This window comes from Blennius ocellaris (assembly GCF_963422515.1).
Source record: "Blennius ocellaris genome assembly, chromosome: 19".
Lineage (NCBI taxonomy): Eukaryota > Metazoa > Chordata > Actinopteri > Blenniiformes > Blenniidae > Blennius > Blennius ocellaris.
The window spans coordinates 17,970,082-17,981,374 of NC_137668.1; the positions used below are offsets into that span (position 1 = coordinate 17,970,082).

An 11,293-nucleotide genomic window follows, 5' to 3' on the forward strand; every position below is an offset into this window, starting at 1 on the left:
CCCCTCTCTTATCATTCCTCTTTCAGACACACATTCTCCTGCATGGAAAACCCAAGCGCTCCTAATCCATTACAGCTGACATGTCACAGGTGACATCTGTGGCAGGGCATCATGGGAGTCAGATATGCATCGCGCCTACAGCCGGGGGGGGGGGGCGACATACGGCCAAATCAGTGCTCCACTGAGCACACGAGGTCACAGAGGTTGTAGACGAGCCCACAGTATGTGGGGCAGTCTGCTCGGAGCTGCACTCCCCTGCGCCGCGACAGTTGTTTCATTAACAGGAAACTGTGGTCTTTGCATGTTTCTTTTTGAGCCGAGCTCAACTATCACAGCCAGGATTTAGAAACACGGCAGCGAGGAGCGCTTGAATACGACACGAGACAGCTGCTACAACAACTCCACGGTTTTGGAAATATAAAGCAAGAATAACACAACATGTAGTCCCATCCTTACACTACGTGGCCCAATTTCCCCCCAACACATAATTATTGGTTTGAGAGGGAGTGAAAGGCTTGTAGTCATTTCAAGCACAAAAATTATTCCAGCAACTGGACTGATGCGTTTGTCACAAGCGCTTCGGTAGTTATTTTTATTTACACAAGCAATATTTAAAAACCTAGAAAACTTACAGAATCCACTATGAATCATTGAATAAAGCCATGACTGTGGCAAAAAGGGTGAAATCGCCCACTTTAAAAACAGTCATCATGCGTTTTTAGACTAATGGTTGATGCCGTTTTTGTGGGACTGCAGTCATTCACCTCAGTGCTGCTGCAGGAAAACACTCGCATGATGGATCATTCAGAAGTGGCTGCGTGCAGTGATTCAGCTGAGCTCATCCTTCCGAGCACCAATAAAATCTCGGCCATCACAGAGAAGAAGACAAGAAAAAAAAAAAGAAAAGCTGTGGCAGGGCTAAGTGGGGAAACAAGGGGCTCATAGGTTCATTCAGATTCTTGAAAGACGTCATTAAAAGGCAAGTCAGAGGAAGAGACGAGTTACGGTAAAAATGAAACAATCTTCTAAACACAAATCTCCAAACACTTGAATGTAGCAATTATCCGAAGGGTCCTGAAAGCGGCACAGGTTTTACAGCTCGGGTCGGAGGTTTCCATTGCCAGAGTGGTAAATTTAGATTTTCATGCATCTTCAGGTTGTGACAGCAATAGGCCAACACACCACGTACACTTGTTTGCTTTTAATTTTCTCCAACACATGACGGAGGAGGGGCCAACATGTGTGGCCCCAAACCATTTTAGATGGGACTGCAGAGCGGGCCATGAGGGAATCAATAGGAGCTACATGTGGAGCACCGCCGGCTGTCACGCAGAATAAACAACACCATGTTTCAGCCATTGAGGGGGAAAGAAATAAATAAAGAGGAGGGTCATTCTTCATGTCTATAAATCACACCACACAAGTCCCCCCCCCTCCCATCACATGAAAATGCCCCGCCGTCATGAAAATACAGAAGCAAGTACTTTCTCGTTTTCAGATGTTCTAGCCCACAAATTTGAAATTGAAATGAACTTTGTGCCCTTTAAGTCTGCATTAATGTGAGGCCTTTAAAGTGTTCTATAACTCTTGACTTACATGCAATCAAAAAAATCTTGTGGTGAGTCTGTTTACCAGATCAGAAATACTTCAAATCTCACCAGCCGCAGTCCATTTTTAACACCAATTAGTTCAACTATGACTCAAAGCATTTAAAAGCTCCAGCGTGTAGAATAGGATTTTATTTTATTTTCAGTTTATTGCGGAGCCGTGCTGTAAAATGCAGGGCTTGTTTTTCCATCACATTTGGCTGTAATGATTGCTCGTGAATTAAGAGCAGCGAGTCGTTTATACTGAAGACAAACGGCATCCATGCAATGAGAAAGTTGAAAAATAAAAAAAAGAATCGTTCTAACGGTGTTGGTTTTAGCACCACCGAACAAAATGTGCATTAATAAAAATTAAGTTACTATGACAACCTCTGTCCTCCTTCTTCCTGCTGGGAAGCAAGAGCCAAACACTAAAAACACTAAATTTGCTTTATATGAAGCCCTACACAAGAAATAAAAAAATGTTTTAAAAAAATACTTCAGCCTTTGTATTGACACCAGTTGAGCATTTATAAATAAAACCAATAATATCCACCACGCTAATAAATATGCTGTGCAAATCACTCCACACTAAAGCTGTAATCAATCCCAAGAGCCCGTTTCATAATATGTGCAGGTACATTAAATAAGCCTGTGTCACATAAGAGGATTAAAATATGCTTGCAAAACCGAGCCCGGATTTAATGTACAGGCAGTCGGGTTTTGAAAGTGGGACAAAACCCATCCTCGGGTTTATAGTATGGCTACTTTAACTCTGTGTGCGGGCGGCGGTTTGGTGCGGGGGCAGCACAGCAACAGTTTCATGCAAATTCGGAAAATGTACCATGCTGATTTGCCATCTGTGGCTGCGCGCCTGCTCCATGTGTCCACTGACACGGAGGCAGCCGCACCAGATTCTCACGCTAAAACAAAATCCTCATTATCCCTCACCTTTTTTATAATTTCGTGCATTTGCTGCGGCTTGTAATGAAGCAGGCTGGCGACGGAGACTGTGTCAAGTGGCTGTAAGAGGAGGAGGACCTTCAACGCTACGGCTGCTTTTCTCAGCTGAGAGCCTGGAAGGCTTTTCAGTGTACGTGTAGAAGGTGTGGGGGCAGGAGCACAGAGTCAGGTTTTTTTCTTTTTTTCTCCTTTTTGAGTAGGCCACGTTATTTTTAGCCCTAATGTGGTGGATTCAATTCAACGTCCACTTTGCTTTGTCTCCACAGTTCCTCTGAAGATGCTGCCGTGTTGAGGGCCTTCATACGAGCCGCCTGCAGGAGGAGAGAATAAAAGAGTCATGACCACTCTCTCCTCTAATTATGTGCACGCTCAGGGCTTCAGATAACCCTAATTCAGAAGACGGAAGTGAGAAAGTTGAGAGGAATGCTGGAGTGCGCCAGCGGATCTGAAAGTGGCACACACACACACACACATACACATTACCAGTCTGTTACCCACCGCACACACAAACCACCATAGTGAGGACCTCCACGGCTCTGAGCCATATTTCGATGCTCGTTATAATGAAGAAAACAGGCAGCGTGTGTTCATCAACAGGCTATTAAATAAATCCGTGAGCGGACCAAACGGCAGGGAGTACGTGACGCTCCCACGAAGCAGCAAGTGTCATCAAAACTACAGCTTCACGTGAAAACACATGCTGGAGCACTTTGTACTACGTACAACTTTTCACTGAGCACGCTGTGAAACTGTTGACTTGATTTCAATTTCTTTGTATGAGCTCAAGCTTAGCAGCTGTTGTAAAGCAGAAGTTAACAAATGTCACAAATTCAAGATTTCATAACTGTCACAAGTTAAAATAAAAGTTATTTCAAACATAGACAACTCATGAAATCCATGATGTCTCAAGCATTTTTTTTAATGTCTATATGATAATTATGGGGTGAAAAAGGAAAAGATCTCATGAAATATTCTATTTTCAATGGTGGATTTTTGGTTTTCCTGATTGACAAGTTTATATTTTGAAGAGTAAAACAAAAATATGGCTTGAAATATTTCAGTTTGTGTATATATTCTTAAACTACAATTTCATTTAAATGACAACACCTTCGTAAAGTCATGGCCGATGTCATTTTGTTTTGACAAAGGTGACATCAAGAGTGTGACTTTGCTTTCATCAGTGAAATCATGTTCATTTGTTTTCCTCAGTTCCCAAATCCCTCGACTTGTTTGCCCAATTCGGCATTAATCAAGTAGGAAATCTCAGTCAAATTTTATAATTAAAAATGTTGGTCATTTGACAATCACACCTCAAAAAAGAAAATCTGATCCTTTTGCATCAACACAAGCATGCAATGCAGTGAGGACTGCAATCATATTCTCAATTTAAACCAAACATGGGCCAACTATATAGGCCAGAAAGAGTGTGAATGGATATTTCACGGTCAAACAGATGAGATCAGAAGGAGCATGTAAAGCTGACGAAGTCAAAGCGATCTTTCAAGGAAGAGGGATTGCGATCTCTCCAGCCACTCTAATAATTCAGTTGTGAACATAGACCCTCTGCAGGGGGGGGGGGGGGCTCCAGCCAGCTTCTCCTGACGAATGACTCAAGTGTGTCATCAGCTTTGTGCTTATGGACAAGAGCAGGCATGCAAGAGGAAGGAGAAGAAACGTGTGAGAGAGTTGCGGCTCGCAAGTCGTTCATACAACTTCAAAAAAAAAAAAAAAAGTAATAAATCTGTATGCATGTAAAGAAGCATTCCTGTTGTTCAATGATGCTAAAGTGACCAACTCCCCCAGATTAAGCCGCGTCATGATAATGGTGTTAGAGCAAAATGCTGAACAGGCCAGATCAGCTGGAAGTTAATCCAAATAACTGCACAAACAGCGTTATGCCAGGGAAAGGGATCAATACAGCCCCTTTCTGAGACGGCAGAGGAAGGCACGGTCACTTGAGCATGTGAAACAAGAGAAGTTGCTCACAATAAGAGATCCGTTGGCTTTTTTCTCTTTTCTCTGTTAAAAGCACCGAGGGATGACTGTGTTGTGTTTGGTGCTACATAAATAAAGTTGAATTGACTTGAATTGAAGAAGAACATCAACACAGCTGCAGAAGTTAAGGTGCAGTTTTGGTGGCGACGGAGTGGGAGGGCTGCTGGTTAAGGTCGGTGGATCACTGCGAGGATGGTACGAGTTACGAGTAAGTGCTCAGATTAATGTGGCCGCCCACTTTAGGTCACAAACACAATCTGAAGGAGCGTTGGAATATAATGCAATTCTCAAACTGGATAGCCAGATTTTAACATGAAGAGTATTAAAGTCTTAAATGTGTGTTCCCTGCCAAAAAAAAAAAAAGTCACAACAGAATCTCCAAACCACACAATTCTACAAGACTGGAGTGTCTTTCGACAATGGCCGATGCTCAGAGTGAGTGTTTGGATCCACTTTTCAGTGGAAAGAGGGAATGTAATGAAGTCTGACTGTCAGCACGAGATTACGGCAAAGCTCATACCAAGAATAACTGCAGTAACCCAACCTGTAGACAGCAGTGCAGTGCCGCTGGGTGTGTTCAAGGGAGTGGGGCTGCACAGCAAGGTCCGGGCCCCTCACAATGTTTGACACATTCCAGTTGAGCCCAGAATCCAGACTAATTTGTGAGCATGACAGTAAATATCACGGGAGTGTTATTGATCAGTTAAACACGTGATCACCTCCGATCCTCAAGGTGCATGGACAGACCCCAGGAGACAATATTAGTAAATAATTGTTAGATTTGGTGCGTTTCCACCGTTTCAGCAATGACTCATTCTTTCTCACACACGCATGGCGACAGCTGCCAGGCAAGCAGCTCAACCTCAGGAACAAGTTGGGGTTCATCATCTTGACAGATCTACACATGGATCGGGGAAAATATGGGATGAAACCACCAACTTCTGGGATTTCCGATTTGAAAACAGACCCACAGGAACCTTAATAATCAACTACTGTCCCACTCCATTACTCTCTCGTGGCATCACATTAACTGTAGTATCTGTGACTGGGCAAACCAAAAAAAGAAATAAAAAATCCCCTTACATGGGATCACTCTCAAGATTGAGCTGATAAGATGTGTGTTTTCTGTAGATTTTGCTTATGTATTACTCAATGTTTGAACATTACTGATGATATTCTGTGCGACTGATGGTTCCTTCTATTGTGAATTTACATAAAAGACATGCAGTCTCCAGATCTTTATCTGCATGAGCTGCACGGTAACCAAATCATGTTTAACTTCCGAGAAACACTATTCCAAAGCAGACTTGCACGCCTGTGGCTGCAGTACACTGAGATTTATGAAGGAATACATTGTGCCAAGTGACCCATATTGTCATTTCAAGCTTCTTCAAATGTTACACTTATTTTCATGCGCGCTCTTCAATGACACAAAAACAGGCTTTAGAGTTGCGATTCCTTTCTGAAAATATACAGACGTAAACTCTGCATGACGTAGCTCAACACACCAGAAGGGATGTTGTGCGATATGTGTGCAATGAAACAAGTGCCGCCATCTCAAAAAGGTGTTGGACACATGGAGGGAATTAAACAGCAGCAACACGTAAAGTACGTCTTTACATTTAACAACTTAGCATAGTCGGCATAGTCGAAGTTGCACAAGAGGAAAGCGTGAGGCATCCCAGCCTAATTTAGTGAAGACGTTGCACTTTCCTGACGCACGGCAACAACAAATCCGGCTATTTGGACATTTCACTTCCACTTTCAGTGCTTATGCAAAGACTTGGGTGGAGAGTAAATAATGTACACGTCTGTGCAACGCTTCTGTGGTTTTACAGGCAATGATGCAAAAACCTCCACAGTGGAGTTCGCTTGCCAATAAGTATTCCAGTACCCAGGGTGGATTATCACTAGGTGGCCTTAATATGCATGTCAGTAGTTGTTAAAAGCCAATAAGAAACCTCTATATTCTGCATATAAAACATTTACAACCAGCATGAAATACAATAATATTAGATTGATACAAAAACACACTCCAAGAGTCTACTTTTTAAATCAGTCACTCACCTATAAAACTATTCTCCTTTACAAATACTCCTCTCACTTCCAATCCAGTGACACATTACCCAATAAAAAGCAAATGAAACAGGGTTACACTGTGCAGAATGTCAAGGTGGCTCCTCCCCGCAGGTGATTTTGCAACGAATTCAGCACAAAAGAAGGTGATCTGAGTAATTGCCACCTTATTCTACTAGTCATACTCATAAATATTAGACATGGCCACAGGTTCAACCTGTAAATTATTCAAAACAGCCCATCAGTTCAGTGTAGTTTTCATGGGCATTATTCCTTCTCAAAACAAATTCACATTAGCTGCACACATCTGCCATCAAGGGGATTTTTCTGTGTCAAGTTTAAATGTTCTTCCTGTGCATGCAAGAGTTTTCGAAAAAAAAAAAACAGGTTATTTGGTTGTTACACACAGTTCAAAACAAGCATTTCAGGGCAATAGATTCTAAACGGAGTGTGTGACTGAGATGGATTGAATGCAAGTCGAGGCTGGACTCCAGCAACATGCACCTTAAGTTAAATAAAACACTATAGAAGATGGAACTCTTCTCATAGACAACTTCAAACTCACAGGATCAATCCTTTAGCGATTAACCAATAACTCGTGCAAAAAGAGCCTTTTAAACGGTCTGATTACGACTAACCCTTCTATTCAAGGAAATGACCCGAAAACTTAATCGAAAGTACTAAAAGTGGAGTCCCACTTTGAATGTCGCGCAGATATTTAAATGACGCTCTGATGAAAACCGTCGAAGTCAGACGAGATCCGTGTCAAAGAGTGTGCATGTCCTTTTAATGCAGCTTTAATGGGGCATCATTTACTGCCTGGAGGCGAGCAGCCGTAATCCAATCCATACGGTTACTTTAGAACTGTACATAATCCAGCCATCTCACAGGGACACAGCGACGTTAGAGAGGTTTGTTGTGGGTCAGACTTCTGGCCAAATAAAAAGGACCGATCGAGGTAGCGGTGCAAAGCCGCTGGTATATGAAAAGGGGGAAGTTAACGGTACAGCGAGGATGTAACAGACACACTCCCGTAAACACTTCTTTATATCCGTAGCGCCGTGAACGACACGTCGGATCTGCTTTCCTGGCTGTGTTTCATCAAATCGACCCTCACGGGGAACCAGGTTTAACACTCAAAACAAGACCCGCTGAATGGCAACCGGTGGGCAGCGAAGGCGGCGGGCTGAGGAACCGCAAAATAGTCGAGATAAAGTCGCTGATTTCTCTCCATTTTCTTTCTTTTTTTTTTCTTTTTTTACCTCGATCCTCGTACAGAAACGCGGAGCCGATGTTTCGGATAACCACGCTTGAAGCGGCGGTCCTGGTTGGAGCGAGAAGAAAAGCGATGTGCTGCCGCTGCGGCTGTTTCCGGGTTACTTATCCAGCGTCACTGTGGCCGTCAGCCGGCAGGGGAGCTCGGTTTGTGTCACCTCGGTGCGCGGCGGGGTTAAAGTCCGCTCCCAGCCACTACGCGTGAAAGGCGACCCCGCCCGCGCAGGAAGCACCCGCTGACCTGTTTCAAACAGCCACTTCAACCCGATTACACCCTGAAGTGCGCCGGGAATAAATTGCACCGTCGCTTTATTTAGCACTTTAAAAAAAAAAAAAAAACTGCGAGCTGTCAGAAACGTCGTTCAAGAAGAAAAAAATGCTGAAGGTTCAGTCTCTACCGAAGTGTCTTTGAGCAGAAAGCTGGTAGCATGCCTTCAGGGGGCGCTGTTTTGTTGTGTGACCTCAGATTAAGCAGCATCATTTCAGTTATTTAGAAAAAAAAAGATTTACCCAAAACTGTGGTTTCTAAAGTGTGGCCAGAGGGCTTCACGAGGAGCAGATAAACACAAACCTCAGGAGGCCTTTCCTACTAAGAGCTTTTTTTTATTGTAACTTTTGAGAAGTTACAGAAATAGAACTATTATTAACAGTCATCTTTACACATCCCATCCACCCATCTGTTTCTCAGCAGTAGGTCTGACACTGCTGTTCTCTATACTTTAAATTCAAAGGAACATTTAAGATAATGCAGACAGGATGTATTCACTACAAAACCCACAGAGACAAAATGTGCGGCTTAAATTTCACCAATTGTCCCAAATTACGTTGTTTTTTTTCTTCAATAAATTGTTTCTCTTTTTTTATATAACTATATTCCTCAGTCAGCAGTCCATACAAATCCAAAAACACACAGCCCTCGGTTGTTTTCCTTTGATACATTGTGGCTGATGAGCTTTTGTTTGATAAACGGGGAGCGGCTGCTGGTGGAAAAGGTTCCTCTCTCCAGATGACACAGCTTGTGGTAATTTGAGCTCATTAGATGATCCATGGTGGAAGCCCGCGACAGACCTCTGACTGGCAGCACTCATCAAAGATTAATCCAAAGTATTCATTCCATTTCCATCTACTCACTATTGTCCACAATAAATAAACAAAGTGATTTCCCCCCCCCCCCCCTTTTGATTTCGACCTGAGTGTGTGATACCAAAGAGTTGATCTGGAATAAGGGCCTGGTGGACGCTAATTAAGCTTAATTACACAGCACACCTGAATTCAGTTGAGTATCAGTGGTGCTTATAAAGAGACCCCAAGCAGCTTGAGTGCATTCGTTTGATTCAGGAATTGAATGTGTGAATTTCAAAAACCTTAACTTGTTTGCAGCAATGGCAAAAGAGAAGACTCATATCAATGTCGTCATCATTGGCCACGTCGACAGTGGAAAGTCAACCACCACGGGACACCTGGTCTACAAATGTGGTGGGATTGAACAGAGAAAACTGGAAAAGTTTGAGAAGGCTGCAGCTCAAGTGAGGGGGAAAAAATGTCTTTACACAATCCAACTCTGTTTAAATGTTGACATTGTAATTGCTCTTTCTGTACAGATGGGGAAGTCTTCCTTCAAGTTTGCGTGGGTGTTGGACAAGCTGAAGGCTGAGCGGGAGCGAGGGATCACCATTGATATTTCACTGCTGAAATTCAGCACTCAGAAATATACAATCACAATAATCGACGCGCCGGGTCACCGTGACTTCATAAAGAACATGATCACTGGAACTTCACAGGTAAGAAGCATATCAAAATTTGTCTTATTCGTCTTCAGTCTAATGAGTCTCTCTTCTGATGTTTCAGGCTGATGTTGCCCTCTTGGTGGTCTCTGCGGCCAAAGGCGAATACGAGGCCGGCGTGTCCAGAAGCGGTCAGACGAGGGAGCATGCCCTGCTGGCTTACACTCTGGGCGTAAAGCAAATCATCGTCTGTGTGAACAAGATGGATCTCACGGAGCCGCCTTACAGCCAGAAACGCTATGAGGAAGTGGTGCGAGGCGTGAGCGGCTTCGTGAGGAAGATCGGTTACGACCCTGCAACCGTGCCGTTTGTTCCCATTTCTGGCTGGACTGGGGAGAACATGATCACGTCAACTCAAAAGGTAAGTTTTGGGATTCAGAATGCGACGTTGCTGTGCAGCAAATTAAAGTGTTGTCTGTGCAGATGCCATGGTACCAAGGTTGGAAGGTCAAGCGCCGAGAAGGGACGGCATGTGGGAAAACCCTCCTTGAAGTCCTGGACTCCATTCAGCCACCCGTCCGTACAGTCAACAAGCCACTGCGGTTGCCCTTACAGGACGTCTACAAAATTGGAGGTCTGGCGTGATTCTCTTTGAGCTGAAAGTATTCGGCAGATGGATCACAACCTGCTAAATTTGTCTTCTGTTCAACCCCTCAGGAGTTGGGACTGTTCCAGTTGGTAAGATTGAAACTGGCGTCCTCAAACCTGGCATGACCCTGACGTTCTCTCCAGCCAAGCTGACCGCAGAGGTCAAGTCCATTGAGATGCACCACCAGGGGCTGCAGACGGCTCTGCCGGGGCACAATGTGGGCTTCAACATTAAGAACGTGTCTGTCAAGAACCTGCGGCGTGGTGACGTGGCCGGTAACGCCCAGCAGGATCCTCCCTCGGATGTCAGCAGCTTTGAGGCTCAGGTTGGTCCACGGATGGAGTTTAATAAAAGTTTTGTGCTTCACTTGTCACCAAATTGGAAATTTGTCCTGCAGCTGATCATCCTGAACCATCCGGGGAAGATCAAGGCTGGCTACTCGCCAGTCCTCGACTGCCACACCACTCATGTCACCTGCCGCTTCGCTGAGCTGAAGGAGAAGCTGGACCGCCGCACTGGCAGGAAACTGGAGGACAACCCACAGATCCTGATGTCGGGAGACGCTGCAACGGTCAAACTGGTCCCCATCAAGCCCATGTGTGTCGAGAGCTTCTTCACATACCCGCCACTAGGTACAGTAGTCCTCAATTGAGCTTCCTCCACTGCGTGCTGTAGTTGTTGCTAAAATCCAATTTGCTTCCACAGGTCGCTTTGCAGCACGAGATCTGAAGCAAACTGTTGCTGTCGGGGTCATCAAGACGGTGGTAAAGGACCAAGGGTCAAAAGGTCCACTTAAAGCTCCTCAAGTGGGCAAATAAGTCGTCTTTTGTCCAATCTTTGGAGGTTTTCATTTTCAGAGAACAGTTTTATTTCAGATGCAGTTTTTGTGTTTTAACACAAAGTATTTATGTTGTCTTTAAGGTTTATAGTATCCCTGTGTTGATATTGAATGAAAATGTGGATCATGTATTTTTGTTGAAGTGAAGTTGAGAATAAAATGATTCATACAATTTTGTTCCCCTTTT

The 11,293-nt window shown here is 44.0% G+C and overlaps 2 protein-coding genes across 3 annotated transcripts in view; one reads left to right on the top strand and one right to left on the bottom strand.

Moving 5' to 3' along the window:
- Positions 1 to 7,988, bottom strand: part of fam49bb (family with sequence similarity 49 member Bb) — a 31,467-nt gene extending 23,479 nt beyond the window's left edge. Inside the window, exon 1 of one of the 2 annotated variants that reach the window (XM_080515429.1) lies at positions 7,883 to 7,988. The gene's annotated coding sequence lies outside the window, so the exon portion shown is untranslated. Of the gene's footprint in view, positions 1 to 2,537; positions 2,727 to 7,882 lie in introns of those variants that run through there. The other variant, XM_080515430.1, reaches the window with a different exon arrangement.
- Positions 7,989 to 9,277: 1,289 nt separating this feature from the next.
- On the top strand, positions 9,278 to 11,086 carry eef1a1l3 (eukaryotic translation elongation factor 1 alpha 1, like 3; the record flags this gene model as incomplete). Its single annotated transcript, XM_080514828.1, has 6 exons — positions 9,278 to 9,421; positions 9,497 to 9,676; positions 9,744 to 10,040; positions 10,103 to 10,253; positions 10,337 to 10,900; positions 10,974 to 11,086. 6 exons carry the CDS (start codon positions 9,278 to 9,280, stop codon positions 11,084 to 11,086), a joined length of 1,449 nt encoding a protein of 482 aa, XP_080370954.1.
- Between the last annotated feature and the right edge of the window lie 207 nt (positions 11,087 to 11,293).